Genomic DNA, 22,587 nt, shown 5'->3' with positions numbered 1-22,587 from the left:
AAGGTTTTCCTCTTAGTTCAGGGTCTGATGTATACATTACCTTTAGTTCTCATGTTTCTGTACTCTCCTTTCACCTAGAATAATTCTTCAGTCTTTCTTTGTTGTTTTTTTTTTTTGTTCTTGTTGTTTTTGAAAAGTACAGGCGAGCGATTTAAGGAAAGGCCTTCATTTGGGGTTTATCTGGTATTTTTCGTGTTTCAGTTCAGATGACGCGGTATTGGCAGCGATACCACAGAAGCGGTGAGGAGTCCTTCCAGCGCAACATGTCAAGAGGCCAGTGATGTGGGTTTCTCCCAGTATTGCTGATCTCAATTTGTTCACATGCCTGTCAAAATTCTCTACTGAAAAGGTACTGTAATACTTTTTGTAGGTAATAAATTTGGGGAAGATATGTTAATTATTGGGCATTCTACTGTAAAGACCAACTTCTTCTCCCCTATTTATTTATTCTTTCAAGTTTAAATCTTATATCAGTGTGGACTCAGAACCCACTCTGGTTTTCAGCTTTGGGCTTTTATGATTAAAGCTGCTATGAAAATACAGTTAAGGAGCCCTGGTGGCACAGTGGTTAAAGCAATTGACTGCTAACTGAAAGGTCAGCAGTTCAAGACCACCAGTGGCTCCATGGGAGAAGGATGTGGCGGTCAGCTTCCACAGAGATTTACAGCCTCAGAAACCCTGCGGGGTGCATACACATGCAAGGCTTCATACGGACAAGTCTTCAAGTAGATGTGTGTTTCCTTCTCCTGGGTAGATACCTACGCAGGAAATCGCAAGGTTGTACGGTAATTTCATGTTTAACTTTTTGAGAAACTGACAAACTATTTTCTAAAGCGGCTTCATCAAACTTTTTTTTTTTTTTCCAGAATCTTGTATTTAATAAAAACAAAAAGTTAATTTTTTTTTTTCCTCCAAGCAGGTTGATCTGTTTTATTTTTCCATGTTTCAATTAATTCCATCAAAGAAATGCGTAACCTTAGTTGAAAACATTCAGGGATGCTATAGGATTTCCCGGCATTTGTGCTGCACCTTTTTATGGTGATAAATAGGCTTCTTTAGGACCTTTCTGCTTAATGACAGAAACTCAATTGTTTTCACATCTTTCAGAAAATGATTATCTATGCCAATTTAAATATTATTGTTAAGGCAACAGCATTAGGGAACACAGAAAAGCCGTTTGACAGAGTTTTCAGAGGACACTGGGGACCTTCACTAGGCAGCAGCCACGTTAGAATTCCATGTTTCTGACCATGTTACTTCGGTGGAAACGAAATCTCTGAGGATAACTGCCTGCTGTAGAGTAGCTTGTGCTTTTCTATAGCTGGGAAACCCTGGGGGCACAGTGGTTAAGTGCTACGGCTGATAACCAAAAGGTCGGCAGTTCGAATCCACCAGGCGCTCCTTGGAAAGTACGGGGCAGCTCTACTCTGTCCTATAGGGTCGCTATGAGTCGGAATTGACGGCGCTGGGTTTGGTTTTTTTTTTTTGGTCTCTATAGCTGCAAAGAAATAAGAACCCTGATAAAGTTCTAAGAGTTTTCCACCTTGCTATAGTCTCGTTAGTGGGGACTCTTTTACTTCCTGTTTTTCAGGTGACAGAATTGATCAAAGAATTCTGATTAATTTGTCCAAGATGATACAGCTAGTAAGAAGCTGTACCAGGATTTGAACCCACATACATATCGACCCCAGAGCTGACTCTTAGTCAGTATGTTATATTGTTTGAGATACTATTCTACCAGAGTCACAGTTGCTATCTTGGGGGCCAAAAGGCAACACTGGTGAGGGGGCCACTGTGTGTAGCTGTGCAGAGTGTTCACAGAAACGGGACTGAAAGGGGTCAGGGACATCTGGTGTCCACATCATGCTCTGCACATCAGGCCATGTGCAGGTGTAGCCACTCAGGTGAAGGGGTTAATTTACAATATGCGTTCATGAAGGTGGCACTGGGTCTGGGTGTTCGTGAAGGTGAGCCACCTTTTTATGTCTTCTTTCTCCTTCCCTATTTCAGCGTTCCCAGGACTCTGTATCTCAGGACTGTGAACAACATCAGAAGTAGGAAGAAAAATGAGCATTTTCATGGTGAGTGAGGCTTACCTTTTCGCTCTTAAAATTCCTTCTCACTAAGCAGATTGGATGCTTGGTTTTCCTTTTTTTTCAGAACCTCAAAGAAAACAACAGACATTTGCAGACCTGTTGTTTGCTAGGTGCTTGGTTTGTATGTTTTTGACTGACTTTGAATTTTTTAGTTTTTCTATTATTTTATCTTTTTTTTCTTCTTCTCAAACATAAGTATAGAAGAAGGAATAGGCATGAACAGTTCTCACACTTTACTACTCCGTTACTAATTAGCTGTTTGTATTTCCTCATGTTCCTTTCCACATATACTTTTATAACTTACTATATCCATTGTATACACATAATTTGAAATTTTCAGTTGTTCATTTACCATTGTGAAACATTCGTTTTTTAATCATTCCATCATTTTCCAATTGAATTGTCCTGTGAAATGGGTTACATTCTTCACCATAAGTGAACATCTCATTATTTCTATTGTTGTTATTCTGTTCCTATTAATCTAGTTTCCCTACCCCTTCACATTCTCACCTTTGTTTTAAAGTAATTATTGATCGTTTGGTCTCATATACATGATTTTTTTTTTTAAAGGAGCACAGTACTCACGAATAATATTGTTTATTTTGTGAGCAAATCTGTTATTTAGCTAAAAGGTGACCTCAGGTGCTAGTTTCTGCTCAAGGTTCAAAGAGTATCTCAGGGCAGTAGTCTCAGGGAGTCCTCCAGTCTCAACCTGTGCATTAGGTCTGTTTTTTCTTTTTTTTTTTAAGGAATTTGAGGTTGTGTTCCACATTTTTCTCCTATTCTATCAGGGTCCATCTATTGTGGCCCAGAACAGAAGGGTTAGTAATAGTAGCCAGGCACCATCTAGTTCTTCTAGTCTCAGGGTAGCTGAGGCTGTGGTTCTTTTTTTTTTTTTTTTAACTGTACTTTAGATGAAGGTTTACAGAACTAGTTTCTCATTAAACAATACACATATTGTTTTGTTACATTGGTTGGAACTCCACGACATTTCAACTCTCTCCACTTCTAGACCTTGGGTTCCCCTTTACCAGCTTTCCTGTCCCCTCCTGCCTTCTTGTCCTTGCCCCTGGGCTGGTGTGCCCATTTAGTGTTGTTTTGTTTTATTGGCCTACCTAATCTTTGGCTGAAGGGTGAACCTCAAGAGTGACTTCAATATTGAGCTAAAATGGTGTCTGGAGATCATACTCTCAGGATTTCTCCAGTCTCTGTCAGCCCAGTAAGTCTGGTCTTTTTTTTTTTTTTTTTGAGAGTTAGAATTTTGTTTTATATTTTTCTCCAGCTCTTTCCAGGACCCTCTATTGTGATCCCTGTCAGAGCAGTTGGTGGTGGTAGCTGGGTACCATCTAGTTGTGCTAGACTCAGTCTGGTGGAGGCTGTGGTAGTTGTGGTCCATTAGTCCCTTGGACTAATCTTTCCCTCGGGTCTTTGGTTTTCTTCATTTTCCCTTGCTCCAGATGGAATGAGACCAGTGGAGTCATCTTAGATGACCGCTCACAAGCTTTTAAGACCCCAGGCACTACTCACCAAAGTAGAATGTAGAACATTTTCTTTATAAACTATGTTATGCCAATTGAAGTAGATGTTCCCTAAGACCATGGTCCCCACAGCCCTCAACCAAGTAATTCAGTCCCTCAGGGAGCTTGGATGTGTCTGTGCAGCTTCAGCGACCTTGTGTTATACAAGTTGTGCTGGCTTCCCCAGTATTGTGTACTGTGTTACTCTTCACCAAAGTTACACTAATCTATCATCTATTTAGTGTTTTTCCCTCCTCACTGTCCTCTCCCTCGTAACCATCAAAGGTTGTTTCTTTTTGTTTGTAAACCTCTTCCTGAGTTTTTATAGTAGTGACCTCATACAATATTTGTCCCTTTGTGATTGACTTATTTCACTCAGCAAAATGCCCTCCAGATTCATCGATGTCGTGAGATGCTTCACAGATTCATCATTGTACTTTATCATTGCGTAGTATTCCATTGTGTGTATGTGCCATAGTTTTTTTATTGAGGCAGTAATTTTTGAGGACTATTTGTTCTATAGACTAGTTTTGTAAGGATTAGCACAAAGCTGGTTCCTATGAGGCAGAAGGTAAAGATATCGCTAATGTACAACTTTTCCAGATTTCTATAGCATTCCATCAACTCTGACATCATCTACTCCTCCTACCCTCAGTGCTTTCTCTCCTGTCTTTGGGTTCCCTAGTTCACTGCAGTGTTTCACAGAACTCATGAACTGTATCCAGGAAATGTCTCACTGCTGTAGAGGATGCCAAGTGCAAAATCGATAGGTCAGGCGTAGGCTTCTGTCGACCCATGTGGCTGCAGGGGATGAAAAACCCAAACGTCACCTCAGACCACAAGCTGCTGGCTCACAAGGCTGTTCGAGCTGACAAATGAGGTCAGACAATAGGCTGCCAGCCCACGGAGCTGTGGAAGCCGGCAAATCCCAGAATCGGCAGGTCAGACAGCAGGCCTGTGGCTCAAGTCCCAAGAATAGTAACAAACCAGGCACAGGATCCAGATGGAGAGAAAGTCCCACTAGGGCATCCACATGTATACCTTTGATTCAAGCCACACCCCAAGGAAGGGCGTAACTTGAGTAAAGGTAGGACTTGAGTCACTCCCTCTGGCAAGGCTATGACTCAAGATATACCCTACAGAAATCCTCCTCATTAACATGTAGAGGTTAGGATTTATAACATAAAACAGAGAAAGACCATAGAATACTGGGAAGCATGGCCCAGCCGACTTGCCATATAACCACAACCATCACTGGTTCCATATTTTCACTCAGTCATTGTGTGTGAGTCACAAAAAAAGCATGGCTAGGTTAAATCAAGGCCACACGATGAAACTCAAATTCAAGCCACCTCCCCAACCTGGAAGTGTGGCTGGTATCATGTGAGTCAAAACTCTAACCCTCTGATCACATGGTAGTCTTTCTGGTGTGGTCAGCCCAAGTCCTGAGTCACCTTGTTAGCATAAGCTACCAGGTGTGGTCCCAGGGGACCATCAGGAATAACAAAGATGCTCCAGAAACTAAGGAAATTCCAAGGGTTTATAGGCTACCTCCCCGGAACCAGGGACAAATGCCAACCAGACTATTTGTTTCACACCTGGATTTCACACTTGGAATACTATGCAGCCATGAAATGGCTTGAAATAGGTAACAGTTACGATAATAATAATGGTAATAGCTATCATTTATTAAGCACTTATTCTGGGCTACACACTGTTAGTGATGTGTGTGTGTCTGTGTGTATACATATATATGTGTGTGTGTGTTTCCTTGTTTATCCTCGAAAGAGGCTTGTGTTGCACAAACCATTGAACCATTATACAAAGAGGAAACTTTGTATAACCTGCTGATTCTGGAATTTCCCGGCTTCTGCAGCTCCGTGGGCTGGCAGCCTATTGTCTGACCTCATTTGTCAGCTCGAACAGCCTTGTGAGCCAGCAGCTTGTGGTCTGAGGTGACGGTGTGGGTTTTTCATCCCCTGCAGCCACATGGGTCGACAGAAGCCTACGCCTGACCTATCGATTTTGCACTTGGCATCCTCTACAGCAGTGTGACATTTCCTGGATACAGTTCATGAGTTCTGTGAAACACTGCAGTAAACTAGGGAACCCAAAGACAGGAGAGAAAGCACTGAGGGTAGGAGGAGTAGATGATGTCCGAGTTGATGGAATGCTATAGGAAAACTTGTCCAAGTTCACCTGGCTAGTAAGGGGCAGATCATGGGAATAGGAATGGTAACTACAACTCAGTACACTGAATGTTGGAATTCATGGATGTGGTGTGTGCCTTGAGAGTTGAGAGGACATACTACATACTGTCCAAGATAGGATACCAAAAGCTCATTAGTTTGCTAGATACTCATGAAAAGTGCTACTAGAGTCAGTGTGTTTGGTTGGAGGACAGTGGGTGCTATCAGATTCTGTTGAAAATAAATGGAGCATCTTTTCTGAGGCAGTTGGCAGTATGAATCAAAAAGTAATCTGTGGGTGACCCAGCATGTAACATTTTGAGTTCCAGAGGTTACTCTCTGAGAACACCACGTAAAAGTATAAGGGCTCTCATTCATTGCCTCACTGTCCTTGAAGCTAAGGAAAACTCATGCATGGCACTGGCAGGTAGAAGGAGAAAGCCTGGGAAATCTGCACATTTACTCATGTTCCCCAAAATCTGGAACAACTTCCTCTATCCTCCCAACCTTTTCAAGTGCGTGTGAGTTTTGAGATTGGGTATGCTTGTGCTTGATGTTGTACGAATCGATGACATTCAAGGATGTGGCTGTGGTCTTCCCTGAAGAGGAGCTTGAGCTGCTGGACCCTGCCCAGAAGAAGCTGTACCAAGATGTGATGGTTGAGAACTTTAGGAACCTGGTGTCAGTGGGTGAGGACAGCCTTTCTCTGGAGGGTCTTTTTCTCCTCAGATTTTCAAGGTTTTGAATGGTCTTGGAATGGTCACCTGACTTTTGGGAACTGACTCTCCTACCAACAATTTTTTATAAAATATATCATAATATCAGGGTTCATTAGGAAGAAAGGAGCACATTGCAGCACAAACTCTGGCCGATTGTATGTGTGGTGTGAGAGCCAGTTGTTAGGTGCCATGAAGTCGGTTCCAACTCATAGCGACCCTGTGTACCACAGAATGAAACACTGCCTGGTCCTGTGCCATCCTTACAATTGTTGTTATGCTTGAACCCATTGTTGAAGCCACTGTGTCCACCTTGTTGAGGCTCTTCCTCTTTCCTGCTGACCCTGTACTTTACCAAGCATGAGGTCCTTCTCCGGGGACTGATCCCTCCTGACAACATGTCCAAAATATGTAAGATGTAGTCTTGCCATCCTTGCTTCTAAGGAGCATTCTGGTTGTACTTCTTCCAAGACAGATTTGTTTGTTCTTTTGGCAGTCCACGGTATATTCAATATTCTTCGCTAACACCACAATTCAAAGGTGTCAGTTCTTATTCAGTCTTCATTATTAATTGTCTAGCTTTCACATGCATATGATGCATTTGAAAATACCATGGCTTGGGTCAGGCGCACCTTAGTCTTCAAGGTGACATCTTTGTTTTTCAACATTTAAAGAGGTCGTTTGCAGCAGATTTGCCTAATACGATGTGTCTTTTGATTTCTTGACCACTGCATCCATGGGTATTGATTATGGAGCCAGTAGAAGGTTTAATGAAAGTAGACTTTGGTTTAGGAGTAGGTCAAACTATGTATTACTAATACATGTTTATGCATGTGTACCTGGGTATTGAAATAAATGTCATTTCTTCCGGCGTGTCATCTTACAGAAATGTTGGGAAAAAAAAAATGTTTACTTTATGAGCTTGCAATCAGAACGCAAATTTCCAGTAAATTGTACCAGTAGGGTGTTCATTTTCATAAGGTGACTTTTAATGTTCCCATGCCTCCAACCCTTTAGACGTGATATATGGCACTACCAACCAAAACCACACCTGTTCCCATCGAGTCAATTTCGATTCCTAGCAATCCTATACGACAGAGTAGAAGTGCCCCATAGGCTTTCCAAGGATGTAATCTTTATGGAAGCAGACTGCCACATCTTTCTTCCACGAAGCAGCTAGTGGGTTCAAACCACCAACCTTTGGGATAGCAACTCCGTATTTAAACACTGCACCACCAGGGCTCCTATATGGCACTTAGAAAGAAGGAAGAAGGCTTTCACTGATGAAGACAGCAACCCAAAGAGAAGGGAATTTAGATTAGAACCAGCCACTGGTAATCCTTGCTGATGTTTTTCCATTTGTTTTATTTTCTGCCTCACTTGTTGCCATTACCCTGATCCAAATGGCCAAACCTCTCTCCTGGATTATCACAACTTCCTATGTACTGATTGCCCTACTTGCACCCTTTCCCTTCTAAATTCTGTTTGCCACGTAGCCACCTAAGTGATCTATGGGAAATGTAAGTCAAAGTAAGTCTTTGCTCTCCTTAAAACACTTGGTGGTTTCTTATATTTCTTACAGAGGTTCATGGAGTATGACCTTTTGCATTTACGACAATAATAAAAAATGTACTATCCAACTATTCTGCACATTAATGATATACATCCTGCAGTAATGAACACTGAGGTGTGAGGTGAGAGTAGCACTGGCTGTGATGGTTAAGGTTATGTGTCAACTTGGATGGGCTATGATTTCCAGTAGTTTGGCTATGATTCCAGTACTTACATAATCATGTAATTAGGCGGTACGTAATGATATAATTTGGCAGTTATGTAATGATGTACTTATCCTCCATTTTGTAATTTGATGAGGTCATCCTCCATTTTTGCATAACATCGATTTTGCATGACGACCATCTCTTTCGAACTTAACCATGTCTGCAAGTGAGGAGTGGATGTATCTTACAGTCCTGTAGGTTAGAAGTCCAACATGGATCTTAAACTGTGGTAAAATCAAGATGTCAGTTGGGCTGCTTTCTTTTCTGAGGATGTAGGGAAAATCCATTTTCTTATCTTTTCCTTGGCTTGTGTCTTCCATCCTCTTAATTGCAAAGCCAGGAACGTTGCGTCACTCTGACCATCCTTCTGTGATCATGTTTTCCTCTAACTGTCCTGCCTAACTCTTCCACTTTTTTTTTTTCCAACATTTAATAACACGTTTAATGATAACTTTGTTTTCAGTTTAAATCAGTGTTTCTCAACCTTGGCACTGCTGACAGTTTGGGCTGGATAATTCTTTGTTGTGGGGGCTGTCCTGTGATTATAGCGGGAATCATTCTCCACTGGAACGCCACTAGCCTTGACTGGTAAACTATTCCTGATGCAGCAAGCTTTCGTATCTCTTCTACCCAAAATACTAAAACTAAAACACTAACACTGAACATTCCCTACAGTATAAGGAAGAGGGTCCCAGTTTGATGCAGTAACAAGGGCACATGGTAAAGATGGTTTTTATATCTTTAGACCAAATCAGTCCTCCAACTTCAGACCTACATGCCCAAATATGTAACGGACGCTTAGATTTTCTGCCAGGGCCTCAAATCAAACAAGTTGAATACAGGACTCATCTCCCCGCCAAAAACCTGCTGCCACTCCTGTATCACCTATCTCAGTGAATGTCAGCATGCTCTACTCAATTGCTTAGGCCAGAAGCTTGTCCTAACTCTTCCACTTTTAAGGACCCATTTGAATACATTGAGGGCACGAGATATTGTCTAATGGTCTTCCTATTTTAAGGTTAGCTGATGAGCAACTTAAATTCCCTATGCTACCTTAACTTCCCTTTGCTATGCATCCTAACATACTCTCAGTTTTAGAAGTTAGGATTTGGAAATCTCTGTGGTGCCATTATTCTGCCTACTGGACACCTCTGCCTCAGCCTCCTTTACTTTCTCTCTCTCTGCCTGGAATATTTCTTCACCTGAAAGCTTCCTGAACTCCTTGCTTATGTCATTCAGGTCTCTGCTCTGTTTTAGTATAAAAGAAGGCTTGTCTGTCCGCCCTGTTTAAAATACCACCCTCTGTTTACTCTTCTTGCCCTTATTTTTCACAGCTATCTTTCGTTTATCTGCTTATCACCTGTCACTCCAGCTAGAATGTCATCTTCAAGAGTGAAAGATTTTTGTCTGTTTTGTTTATTGCTGTTCCTTCAGGGCCTAGAATTGTCCTCATATATGGCAGGTATCTGTATATATTTGTTGACTTGATAAATCGAGCTAACGTACAGAGGGACCTGTCTTCCTGATTCATGGAGATAGCTGATCGGTGACACACAAACCAGAGTGAATGAGGCTGTTGCAGAACATTTTATGCCTTCTGATGAACACCTAGCCATGTTCTGCTTTCTTAGGTACCCTTGTGGTGAGTGTGTGTGTGTGTGCGCGCGTGCGCACACTCGACTCACATCCTAGGAAAACACTTAAGCATTGTGGTTGTGAATGTGCTGAGTAATACGCTTTCCCTATGGCTTTCCTGGAGCCTTCCATAGGGGAGCATATTCATTTCTAGAACGATATACTGGATTTTTGTATGAGGATTCTGATGTCTACTTCTGAGACAGGCCCTCCAAGAAGAAAAAAAAAATCTTTCCTGAGGTCTTAGACAATGACCAGGCCAGCTTAATTTTTCTTGAAAGATTTCACAGCTGCTGCCCATTCGCTTTTCCAAAGTCTGCATCCTCATCACTATCCCTGGACTTCCCCTTCCTTGTACTAGAGGGAGCTGTTTTTGGATGAGAGTAACATGAGTCACACAGCTGAGTGATGCCTATATTTCTGATCGTCCCAAATTCCATTTCAATATTTTGCTTAATTAAGGACTTAATAACTTCCTGAACCAAACTATTCCACATTTTTGAGAATTAAGCTATAGTCAGAAAGGCATCTTTTATTATATAACCGGTGGAAACATTCCATGTTTGTGTAGATTTATATAAGACTTCATAAAGCATTTCTTGGAATGACTTTTTTTTTTTTTTTTTGCTGCAGATTATGCTCTGATGTTTTCTGTTCTGTTTTTCTTTTTTTTTTTCCCCCCGATGCTCATTACAAGCTTTTAAATTTATTTCACAGCTCATAAATGGGCTGTAGTCTTCAATTTGAAAACCTATTGTGAATGGTCAGTTTGATTATATCCACAGATTTTCAAAACTCTGTTTTCAAAGGGACAGCCCAAGAGTCTCGGAAGGATCCTGTACATAGGCTCACAGTTTCTCTTCACTGAAGTGAGTTTTGCTACCTTTAATTTGTACCTCAGCAGTATCACTCTTGGTGGACCCTGTCTCTGGAACAGCCTTCAGTTTCCAAGCAAAACTGCAGCTTCCTGTTCCTTTCCTCTTTACACAGTTTACTTGGAAAGCTTTTTTTGTTTCTGTGACTTGACTGAAATGTTCACAGAAATGTCAAACAGGGATTTACCTATTCATTCAACATGCACTTGTTGAGCTCCTACCATGTGCCTTGCAGTCTTCTGGACACGGTTATAAAGCAGGAAATAGTGTAAATGCTTGTCCTTATTGATATTGCATCATAGTCAGAAAGACATACAATTAACAAAAATGATCTAGAGAGTATGTCATATAATAATAAGTATAATAAGTACTGTGTAGGATACAGAGTCAAGGGGGATGGAAATTGCCAGAGGTGAACTGGCTGTGGACAAGATTTATTATTTTACCTTGAACTCATTGATAGACGGACATTTGAGCAGAGACCTCAGAGAAGTAAGGAACCATCCATGTAAGTAGGCCATGATTCCCAGTATTGTGTGGCTGTCTACCATTTTGTGATCTAATGTGATTTTCTTATATGTTGTAAACCCTAACCTCTATAATGTTAATGAGGCAAGATTAGAGGCAGTTATGTTAACAGGGCAGGACTCAGTCTACAGGATTAGGTTGTATCTTGAGTCAATCTCCTTTGAAATACAAATGAGAGAATAGAGCAAAGAGGGACTGTATGCCACCAAGAAAGAAGCACCAGGAGCGGAGTGTATTCTTTGGACCCAGGATCCCTGCACTGAGAATCTCTTAGACCAGGGGAAGATTTATTACAAGGACCTCCTGCCAGAATCAATAGACAGAGAAAGCCTTCCCCTAGAGCTGGTGCCCTGAATTCAAACTTCTGGCCTCCTAGACTCTGAAAGACTAGTATTTTTTTGTTAAAGCCATCCACTTATATTTCTGTTATAGTAGCACTAGGTAACTAAGAAAATAACCCAAGATACAGTTTACACAATCTGATTAAATGTCTGCTAGAACAAACTAGGCAGCTTCTTTTTTTTTTATTGTACTTCAGATGAAGGTTTACAGAACAATCTAGCTTCTCATTAAACAATTAGTACACATATTGTGTTAGGACATTGATTATCAACCGCACGACACGTCAGCTCTCTCCCTTCTTGACCTTGGGTTCTCTATTACCACCTTTCCTGTCCCCTCCTAGGCAGCTTTTTATTGACTGTTCCTATAGGCAGAAAAGTGACATTCTCCTCTGTAAAAATTTCCTTCAAAAACCCATTGCTGTTGAATTGATTCTGAATCATAGTGATCCAATATAAAAGAGCAGAATTGCTTCATAGGTTTCCCAGGGCTCTAAATCTTTACAGGAGCAAATTTTCACATCTTTCTTTTGCAGAGCAGCTCTGACCTTTCTGTTAGCAGCCAAGCGCTTAACCACTGAGCCACCAAAGTCATCTGTTAATTGAGAAGATTACTGAAAAATAATCTGAAAGTATGCATACTTTTGATTGTGTTATTCCTTTTCTTTCATGCTCTTATATATTCATTTTTAAAATTTTAATGTAGTGAAAATATACACAACATATACATCTTGTTGATTCATTATTATTTTCAGCATGCTTTTTCTAACTACATAATTTACTATCCAAGATTCTACGCTAACTGAAATTTAATAGAAATAGCAACAGGTTAACAATTTGTGTAATGTTACCAATTTTTTTAAATTAAGGCTTTGATTTCTACATTGTAGTTGATTTGGTGTTGTCTAATGGGTCTTGTGGAAACCCTGATGGCGTAGTAGTTAAGTGCTACGGCTGCTAACCAAAGGGTCAGCAGTTCGAATCTGCCAGGTGCTCCTTGGAAACTCTATGGGGCAGTTCTACTCTGTCCTGTAGGGTCGTTATGAGTCAGAAGCGATGCGACAGCACTGGGTTTGGTTTTTTTGGTTAATGGGTCTTATTAATACTTAGTGAGTTGGAGCCCAGAGCTTTTACTCTTGACTTTGATGGTATGTAAACTGGAAAACATGATATGCAGTATAAAAGATCAGCTGACCTTGGGGGCTTAGTAATGTCTCATCCCCTATCTAAGTGTGAACTCTTGAAAACTCTTAACCAATCTTTATGGCAACTGTCTCTCTGAATTCTCTCTCCTTATAGGAGGCAAGAAGCCAAGGGGGGTGGAGACTGTTCCACAAGCAGAAGCGCACAAGGAGCTTTCCAGCTTGTGTATCTGGCAACAAATTGCAAGTGACTTAACTGGGTGTCAAGATTCCATGATAAATAAGCCCCAGTTCTACAAACAAGGTGATTCACCCTTTCTTGTCGCAGGAGGACCATCTAATAACTCACAGAGGAGAGACACCTCACCAGTGTAATGAATGTACAAAAACCTCCAGTGACATCCCCAGCTTTGATCTTCAACAGCGATTACACTCACAAGAGAAGTCTCTCGCATGTAGCAAGTGTGGAAAAAGCTTCCATTATGTCTCAGGCCTTAGTAATCATCCGAGAGTTCATATAGGAAAGAACTGCTGTAAGTGGGATGAGTGTGGTAAGGAATTTAGTCAGAATTCACATCTGCAAAGTCATCTGAATATCCATACTGTGGAGAAACTGCAGAAACACAAAGAATGTGGAAAACGCTTCAGGCATAGAGCAACAGTTAATGTTCATTGCAGAGGCCACACTGGAGCAAAACCATATGATTGTGAGGAATGTGGGAGGGCTTTTATTTATCTTTTGCGTTTTCAGGAACATCAGCGAATCCACACTAGGGAGAAAACATTCAAATGTGATACATGTGGTAAGTACTTTCCTCATAAAGCAGTACTTAATACTCATTGGATCATCCATAAGGGTGAGAAACCCTATAAATATGAGGAATATGGGACAGACTTTATTTGTAACTCATATCTTTATATCCATCAGAAGGTTCCCACAGGAGAAAAACCTTATAAGTTCGAGGAATGTGGTAAGAGCTTCATTTATCCTTTGTGATTTCAGGCCCATCAGAGAGTTCACACTGGAGAGAAACCATACCTATATGACACGTGTGGAAAATGCTTCATTTACAGTTCAACTTTGCATTCCCATCAGGCAGTCCACACTGGAGAAAAGTCCTACAAATGTGATGCCTGTGAGAAGGGTTTCAGTCAGAGTTTATGTCTTAAATCCATCAGAAGATCTACAATGTAGAGAAACCTTATAAGAAGAAGAGTGTGGGCAAGACTTCAATTGGAGTTCAAGACTTCAAGTTCACCAGGTGATTCATACTGGTGAGAAACCATTCAAATGTGAAGAGTGTGGGAAGTACTTCAGGACTAGATCAAACCTTCAGACTCATCATAGAATCCACACAGGAGAGAAACCCTATAATTGTGAGGAATGTGGGAAGGGCTTCAGGCAGGCTGCACATCTTTTGACCCATCAGAGAGCCCACAGTGGGGAAAAACCATTCAAATATGAAGAGTGTGAGAAGTCCTTCAGTAGTAGATCAAATCTTCAAACTCATCACAGAATCCACACAGGAGAGAAATCCTACAATTGTGAAGAGTGTGGGAAGGGCTTCAGGGTTGCTTCACAACTTCTGACCCATCACAGAGTCCACAGCAGATAAAAACCATTCAAATGTGAAGCATGTGGGAAGTATTTTATTAGTAGATCGTATCTTCAAACTCATCATAGAATCCACACAGGAGAGAAATCTTATAATTCTGAGGAATGTGGGAAAGGCTTCAGGCAGGCTGCACACCTTTTGACCCATCAAAGAGTCCACAGTGGAGAAAAAACATTCAGATGTGAACAGTGTGGGAAGACCTTTTGTCAGAATTCACGCCTTCAAGCCCATCAACAGGTCCATAATGAAGAAAAGCCATACAAATGTGAAGAGTGTGGGAAGGGCTTCAAGTGGAGCGAGAATCTTAACATACATCAGAGGGTCCACACAGGACAGAAACCATGTAAGTGTGGGAAATGTGGTAAGTACTTCAGTCAGGCTTCAAGTCTTCAACATCATGAGCACATCCACACTGGAGAGAAACCATACACGTGTGATGTGTGTGGTAAAGTCTTTAGTCGATCTTCACAACTACAGTCTCACCAGAGATCACACTGGGGAGAAACCTTGGTTAGTGTGAGATTTGGCAAGGCTGGCCAATCTCCTATAAGGGTGTCATGCAACTTATCTGCATGGTTCCACCCCCACAAGTGTGTCATGCACTTTATTTGCATGGTCTCACCCCCTTGCAAGGGTTCCATGCACCTGATTTGCATTAACAAAACTGTCCAATCCCCTTGGTATGCCACAAGCACCTTATTTGCACCAAGCCACCAAACCCACTGCCGTCGAGTTGATTCTGACCATAGTGACCATGTAGGGTTTCCAAGGCTGTAATCTTTACAGAAACAGACTGACACATCCTTCTCCTGAGGAGTGGCTGGTGGACTCAAACCACCTTTTGGCTAGCAGTAGCCTGTTTTAACCACTGTGCCACAAGGCCTCCTCTTATTTGTACAGTCCCACACAATCATTTTGTGGAAGTTACAAGACCATGGCTAGAAGGGCATATAAAGTAATTCACTTCATGCATTACCGATGACAGTTTTTTTTTAGTCAGTGTTTAATTGGTCATTGATACCTGACTATTTGCATTTTCATCCAGGTCTGATAATGTTTTCTTCCAACTGATCAATTGATAAGCCTTTTTTTTTTTTTTTACCTAAAACTTCTGAGGCAGAGACTATGCCATACATTAAGGACGTGTAATACTGTCAAGTTTTATACCCCATATTGTTTCTTCACACCATGAAATAAGTACCAAAAAAAAAAAACCTGGTGAGAGTTTGATAATTTTATCAAACATGTTCATTATCTGGACATGAGTGTCATGCTTTCGCAGTAATGCACAGTTTTTTCAAAAGGAGTATATATGAAGGTGTATAATGGGCTTCTCTTTGATCTGGAAATCATGTCACTGAACTTTCTTCAAGTGAAAATGAGTGTTCATCTACAGGAATTTGAGTTTTGTTATGTTTTTGTAATCATGAAGCCATTTAAATGATGGCAAAGACATAATTACAGATAAAGAACATTGCTTCTTTAAAATCACAGATTGCATCATTCATAGTATAATCAAATCTTTGGGTAAGCGTGTGCACGCATAAGGTAATTTTTAAGGGGGTACTCATCCTTAGTGATTTTCTCTAGGATGGAGCTTTTTTGGTGATTTTTCTGTTTTTTAATTCCATAAAATATGTTTCAGTTTTTCAGTGAACATCAATATTCCCAAAACAGTAAACCACGTACAGTAGAATTTGAAAAAGTACTGATAATAATCCCTTAAAAAAACCAAACCCACAAACTGCAGAAAAAGCCAAGGAAAACACTGATAAAACAGTTGAAGAACTCAAAAAGATTATTCAAGAACATAGTGGAAAAATTAATAAGTTGCAAGAATCCATAGAGAGACAGCATGCAGAAATCCAAAAGATTAACAATAAAATTACAGAATTAGACAACGCCATAGGAAGTCAGAGGAGCAGACTCAAGCAGTTAGAATGCAGAGTGGGAAATCCGGAGGACCAGGGAATTAACACCAACATAGCTGAAAAAAAATCAGATAAAAGAATTTAAAAAAATGAAGAAACCCTAAGAAGCATGTGGGACTCTATCAAGAAGGATAACTTGCATGTGATTGGAGTCCCAGAACAGGGAGAGAGGACAGAGAAAACAGAATAGTTGAAGATCTGCTACAGAAAACGTTCCTGACATCATGAAAGACGAAAGGATATCTATCCCAAGATGCTCATCAAACTTGCCAAAACCAAAGATAAAGAGAAAATTTTAAAAGCAGCCAGGGATAAAAGAAAGGTCTCCTTCAAGGGAGAATCAATAAGAATAAGTTTAGACTACTCAACAGAAACCATGCAGGCAAGAAGGCAATGGGATGACATATACAGAGCACTGAAGGAGAAAAACTGCCATCCCAGGATCATATATCCAGCAAAACTCTCTCTGAAATATGAAGGTGAAATTAAGATATTTACAGATAAATAAGCTTAGAGAATTTGCAAAAACCAAACCAAAGCTACAAGAAATAACTAAAGGAAATTGGTCAGAAAACCAATAATATCAGATACCAGCACAACACAAGGTCACAGAACAGAACATCCTGATATCAACTCAAATAGGGAAATCACAAAAACAAATTAAGATTATTAAAAAAAAAAAAGCTCAAAACAGGGAATCATTGAAGTCAATATGTAAAAGATCACAATAATCAAAAAGAGGGACTAAATACAGGTGGCACAGAACTGCCATATGGAGAGGGATACAAGGCGATATAGGACAATACGAGTTAGGTTTTTGCTTAGAAAAATAGGGGTAAATATTAAGGTAACCACAAAGAGATATAACAACTCCATAACTCAAAATAAAAACCAAGAAAAACGTAACGACTCAGCAAACAAAGTCAAATACTATGAAAATGAGGATCTCACAATTTACAAAGAAAAACATCTCAGCACAAAAAAGTGGAGAAATGAAATTGTCAACAACACACATAAAAAGGCATCAAAATGACAACACTAAACACTTACCTATAATTACGCTGAATGGACTAAATGCACCAATAAAGAGACAATCTCAGACTGGATAAAGAAACACGATCAGTCTATATGCTGCCTACAAGAGACACACCTTAGACTTAGAGACACAAACTAAAACTCAAAGGATGGAAAAAAATAAGCAAACAATAAGCAAAAAAGAAGAGGAGTAGCAATATTAATTTCTGACAAAACAGACGTTAAAGTTAAATCCACCACAAAGGATAAAGAAGGACACTACATAATGATAAAAGGGACAATTGACCAGGAAGATACAACCATATTAAATATTTATGCATCCAATGACAGGGCTGAAAGATACATAAATCAAATTTTAACAGAACTGAAAAGTGAGATAGACACCTCCACAATTATATTAGGAGACTTCAACACACCACTTTCAGAGAAGAACAGGACATCCAGTAAGAAGCTCAATAGGGACACAGAAGACCTAATTACAACAATGAACCAACTTGACTTCATTGACTTATATAGAACTCTCCACCCAACTGCTGCAAAGTATACTTTTTTTTCTAGTGCACGTGGAACATTCTCTAGAATAGACCACATACTAGGTCATGAAACAAACCTTTGCAGAATCCAAAACATCGAAATATTACAAAGCATCTTCTCAGACCACAAGGCCATAAAAGTGGAAATCAATAACGGAAAAATTAGGGAAAAGAAATCAAATACTTGGAAACTAAACAATACCCTCCTGAAAAAAGACTGGGTTATAGAAGACATAAAGGAGGGAATAAGGAAATTCATAGAATGCAACGAGAATGAAAATACTTCCTATCAAAACCTCTGGGACACAGCAAAAGCAGTGCTCAGAGGCCAATTTATATCGATAAATGCACACATACAAAAAGAAGAAAGAGGCAAAATCAGAGAACTGTCCCTACAACTTGAACAAATAGAAAGTGAGCAACAAAGAATCCATCAGGCACCAGAAGAAAACAAATAATAAAAATTAGAGCTGAACTAAATGAATTAGAGAACAGAAAAACAATTGAAAGAATTAACAAAGCCAAAAGCTGGTTCTTTAAAAAAATTCACAAAATTGATAAACCATTGGCTAGACTGACTAAAGAAATACAGGAAAGGAAACAACTCGAATAAGAAACGAGAAGGGCCACATCACAACAGACCCAACTGAAATTAAAAGAATCATATTCAGATTATTATGAAAAATTGTACTCTAACAAATTTGCAAACCTAGAAGAAATGAATGAATTCCTGGAAAAACACTACCTACCTAAACTAACACAATCAGAAGTAGAACAACTAAATAGACCCATGACATAAAAAGAGATTGAAATGGTAATCAAAAAACTCCCAACAAAAAAAAAGCCCAGGCCCGGATGGCTATACTGCAGAGTTCTACCAAACTTTCAGAGAAGAGTTAACACCACTACTACTAAAGGTATTTCAAAGCATAGAAAATGACAGAATACTACCTAACTCATTCTATGAAGCCACCATCTTCCTGATACCAAAACCAGGTAAAGACATCACAAAAAAAGAAAATTACAGACCTATATCCCTCATGAACATAGATGCAAAAATCCTCAACAAAATTCTAGCCAATAGAATTCAACAACATATCAAAAAAATAATTCACCACGACCAAGTGGGATTTATACCAGGTATGCAAGGCTGGTTTAATATTAGAAAAGCCATTAATGTAATCCACCACATAAATAAAACAAAAGACAAAAACCACATGATCTTATCAATTGATGCAGAAAAGGCATTTGACAAAGTCCAACACCCATTTATGATAAGAACTCTAACCAAAATAGGAATTGAAGGAAAATTCCTCAACATAATAAAGGGCATCTATACAAAGCCAACAGCCAACATCAATGTAAACGTTGAGAGCCTGAAAGCATTTCCCTTGAGAACGGGAACCAGACAAGGATGCCCTTTATCACCGCTCTTATTCAACATGTGCTAGAAGTCCTAGCCAGAGCAATTAGGCTAGACAAAGAAATAAAGGGTATCCGGATTGGCAAGGAGGAAGTAAAATGATCTCTATTTGCAGATGACAGGATCTTATACACAGAAAACCCTACGGAATCCTCCAGAAAACTACTGAAACTAATAGAAGAGTTTGGCAGAGTCTCAGCTTATAAGATAAACATACAAAAATCACTTGGATTCCTCTACATCAACAAAAAGAACATCGAAGAGGAAATAACCAAATCAATACCATTCACAGTAGCCCCCAAGAAGATAAAATACTTAGGAATAAATCTTACCAAAGATGTAAAAGACCTATACAAAGAAAACTACAAAGCACTACTACAAGAAATTAAAAAGGACATACTTAAGTGGAAAAACATACCTTGCTCATGGATAGGAAGACTTAGTAAAAATGTCTATTCTACCAAAAGCCGTCTATGCATACGATGCACTTCCGATCCAAATTCAATGTCATTTTTTAATGTGATAGAGAAACAAATCACCAACTTCATATGGAAGGGAAAGAAGCCTCAGATAAGCAAAGCATTACTGAAAAGAAGAAAGTGGGAGGCCTCACTCTACCTGATTTCAGAACCTGTTATACAGCCACAGTAGTCAAAACAGCCTGGTACTGGTACAACAGACACATAGACCAGTGGAACAGAATTGAGAACCCAGATATAAATCCATCCACATATGAGCAGCTGATATTTGACAAAGGCCCAGTGTCAGTTAATTGGGGAAAAGATAGTCTTTTTAACAAATGGTGCTGGCATAACTGGATATCCATTTGCAAAAGAATGAAACAGGACCCATACCTCACACCATGCACAAAAACTAACTCCAGGTGGATCAAAGACCTAAACATAAACACTAAAACGATAAAGATCATGGAAGAAAAAATAGGGACAACCTTAGGAGCCCTAATACAAGGCATAAACAGAATACAAAACATTACCAAAAATGACGAAGAGAAACCAGATAACTGGGAGCTCCTAAAAATCAAACACCTATGCTCATCTAAAGACTTCACCAAAAGAGTAAAAAGACCACCTACAGACTGGGAAAGAATTTTCAGCTATGACATCTCCGACCAGCGCCTGATCTCTAAAATCTATATGATTCTGTCAAAACTCAACCAAAAAAGACAAACAACCCAATCAAGAAGTGGGCAAAGGATATGAACACACACCTCACTAAAGAAGATATTCAGGCAGCTAACAGATACATGAGAAAATGCTCTTGATCATTAGCCATTAGAGAAATGCAAATTAAAACCACGATGAGATTCCATCTCACTCCAACAAGGCTGGCATTAATCCAAAAAACAAAATAATAAATGTTGGAGAGGCTGTGGAGAGATTGGAACTCTCATACACTGCTGGTGGGAATGTAAAATGGTACAACCACTTTGGAAATCTATCTGGCGTTATCTTAAACAGTTAGAAATAGAACTACCATACAACCCAGAAATCCCACTCCTCGGAATATACCCTAGAGAAATAAGAGCCTTCACACTAACGTATGCACACCCATGTTTATTGCAGCTCTGTTTACAGTAGCAAAAAGCTGGAAGCAACCAAGGTGTCCATCAGCGGATGAATGGGTAAATTGTGGTATATTCACACAATGGAATACTACGCATCGATAAAGAACAGTGACGAATCTGTGAAACATTTCATAACATGGAGGAACCTGGAAGGCATTATGCTGAGCGAAATTAGTCAGAGGCGAAAGGACAAATAGTGTATAAGACCACTATTATAAATAGTGTATAAGACCACATACTTTTGTGGTTACGAGGGGGGGAGGGAGGGAGGGTGGGAGAGGGTTTTTTACTGATTAATTAGTAGATAAGAACTGCTTTAGGTGAAGGGAAGGACAATACTCAATACATGGAAGGTCAGCTCAACTGGACTGGGCCAAAAGCAAAGAAGTTTCTGGGATAAAATGAATGCTTCAAAGGTCAGCGGAGCAAGGGCGGGGGTTTGGGGACCATGGTTCAAGGGGACTTCTAAGTCAATTGGCAAAATAATTCTGTTATGCAAACATTCTGCATCCCACTTTGAAAAGTGGCATCTGGGGTCTTAAATGCTAACAAGCGGCCATCTAAGATGCATCAATTGGTCTCAACCAACCTGGAGCAAAGGAGAATGAGGAACATCAAGGTCACACGATAACTAAGAGCCCAAGAGACAGGGCCACATGAACTAGAGACCTACCTCATCCTGAGGCCAGAAGAACTAGTTGGTTCCTGGCCACAATCGATGACTGCCTTGACAGGGAGCACAACAGAGAATCCCTGAGGGAGCAGGAGATCAGTGGGATGCAGACCCCAAATTCACACAAAAAGACCATACTTAATGGTCTGACTGAGACTAGAGGAATCCCGGCGGTCATGGTCCCCAAACCTTCTGTTAGCACAGGACAGGAACCATTCCCGAAGACAACTCATCAGACATGAAAGGGACTGGACAGTGGGTAGGTGAGAGATGCTGATGAAGAGTGAGCTAATTATATCAAGTGGTCACTGGAGACTGTGTTGGCATCTCCTGTCTGGAGGGGGGATGGGAAGATAGAGTTGGAAGCTGGCAAAATGGTCACGAAAGGAGAGACTGGAAGGGCTGACTCATTAGGGGGAGCGCAAGTGGGAGTATGGAGTAAGGTGTATATAAACTTATATGTGACATTCTGACTTGATTTGTAAACGTTCACTTGAAGCTCAATAAAAGTTAATAATAAAAAAAAAAAAAAACCAAACCCATTGTCGTCAAGTTGATTGCAACTCATAGTGACCCTACGAGGACAGGGTCGAACTGCCCCATAGGGTTTCCAAGGAGTGTCTGGTGGATTCAAACTGCCGACCTTTTGGTTAGCAGTCGTAACCACTACACCACCAGGGTTTCCTAATCCCTTATAGTTAGGACTAATAATATGCTGTTACCTTATGGCATATAAAATCACAATGAATAGGACTCCAATTTTTAAAAAGCAAATATTCTGTGTTAACAAGGAGAGGAAAACCCTGAAAAGAAGAGCAAAGTAGTTGCATCTATGTTGAAGTACAAGAAAAAATGCAATAAAGATTCCTGTAGAAAAGGTATGTATAGAGAGGTAGTATATCATGACAGTAGTGGACCCTCAGAGTGGAACCAGTAAGGACAGAGAACAAGTTTGGATACCATTCCATGGTATA

The 22,587-nt window shown here is 40.1% G+C and overlaps 2 protein-coding genes across 2 annotated transcripts; both read left to right on the top strand.

Annotated features, from left to right (window-relative positions):
* Positions 1 to 206: 206 nt before the first annotated feature.
* Positions 207 to 14,039, top strand: ZNF223 (zinc finger protein 223). The gene is given in 5 exon segments (XM_049902434.1): positions 207 to 240; positions 298 to 349; positions 2,011 to 2,081; positions 12,975 to 13,150; positions 13,152 to 14,039. Coding segments are annotated over 5 exon segments (1,194 nt in total). The 3' UTR covers positions 14,013 to 14,039.
* Positions 14,026 to 21,193, top strand: LOC126086278 (zinc finger protein 234-like; the record flags this gene model as incomplete). Its single annotated transcript, XM_049902433.1, is given in 2 exon segments — positions 14,026 to 14,776; positions 16,079 to 21,193. Coding segments are annotated over 2 exon segments (762 nt in total), but the record flags the coding sequence as incomplete, so codon positions are not given.
* Positions 21,194 to 22,587: the final 1,394 nt, after the last annotated feature.

The sequence above is a fragment of the Elephas maximus genome, chromosome 11, assembly GCF_024166365.1.
Source record: "Elephas maximus indicus isolate mEleMax1 chromosome 11, mEleMax1 primary haplotype, whole genome shotgun sequence".
In the NCBI taxonomy this organism is placed as follows: domain Eukaryota; kingdom Metazoa; phylum Chordata; class Mammalia; order Proboscidea; family Elephantidae; genus Elephas; species Elephas maximus.
This window is presented reverse-complemented; position numbering and strand designations above follow the sequence as displayed.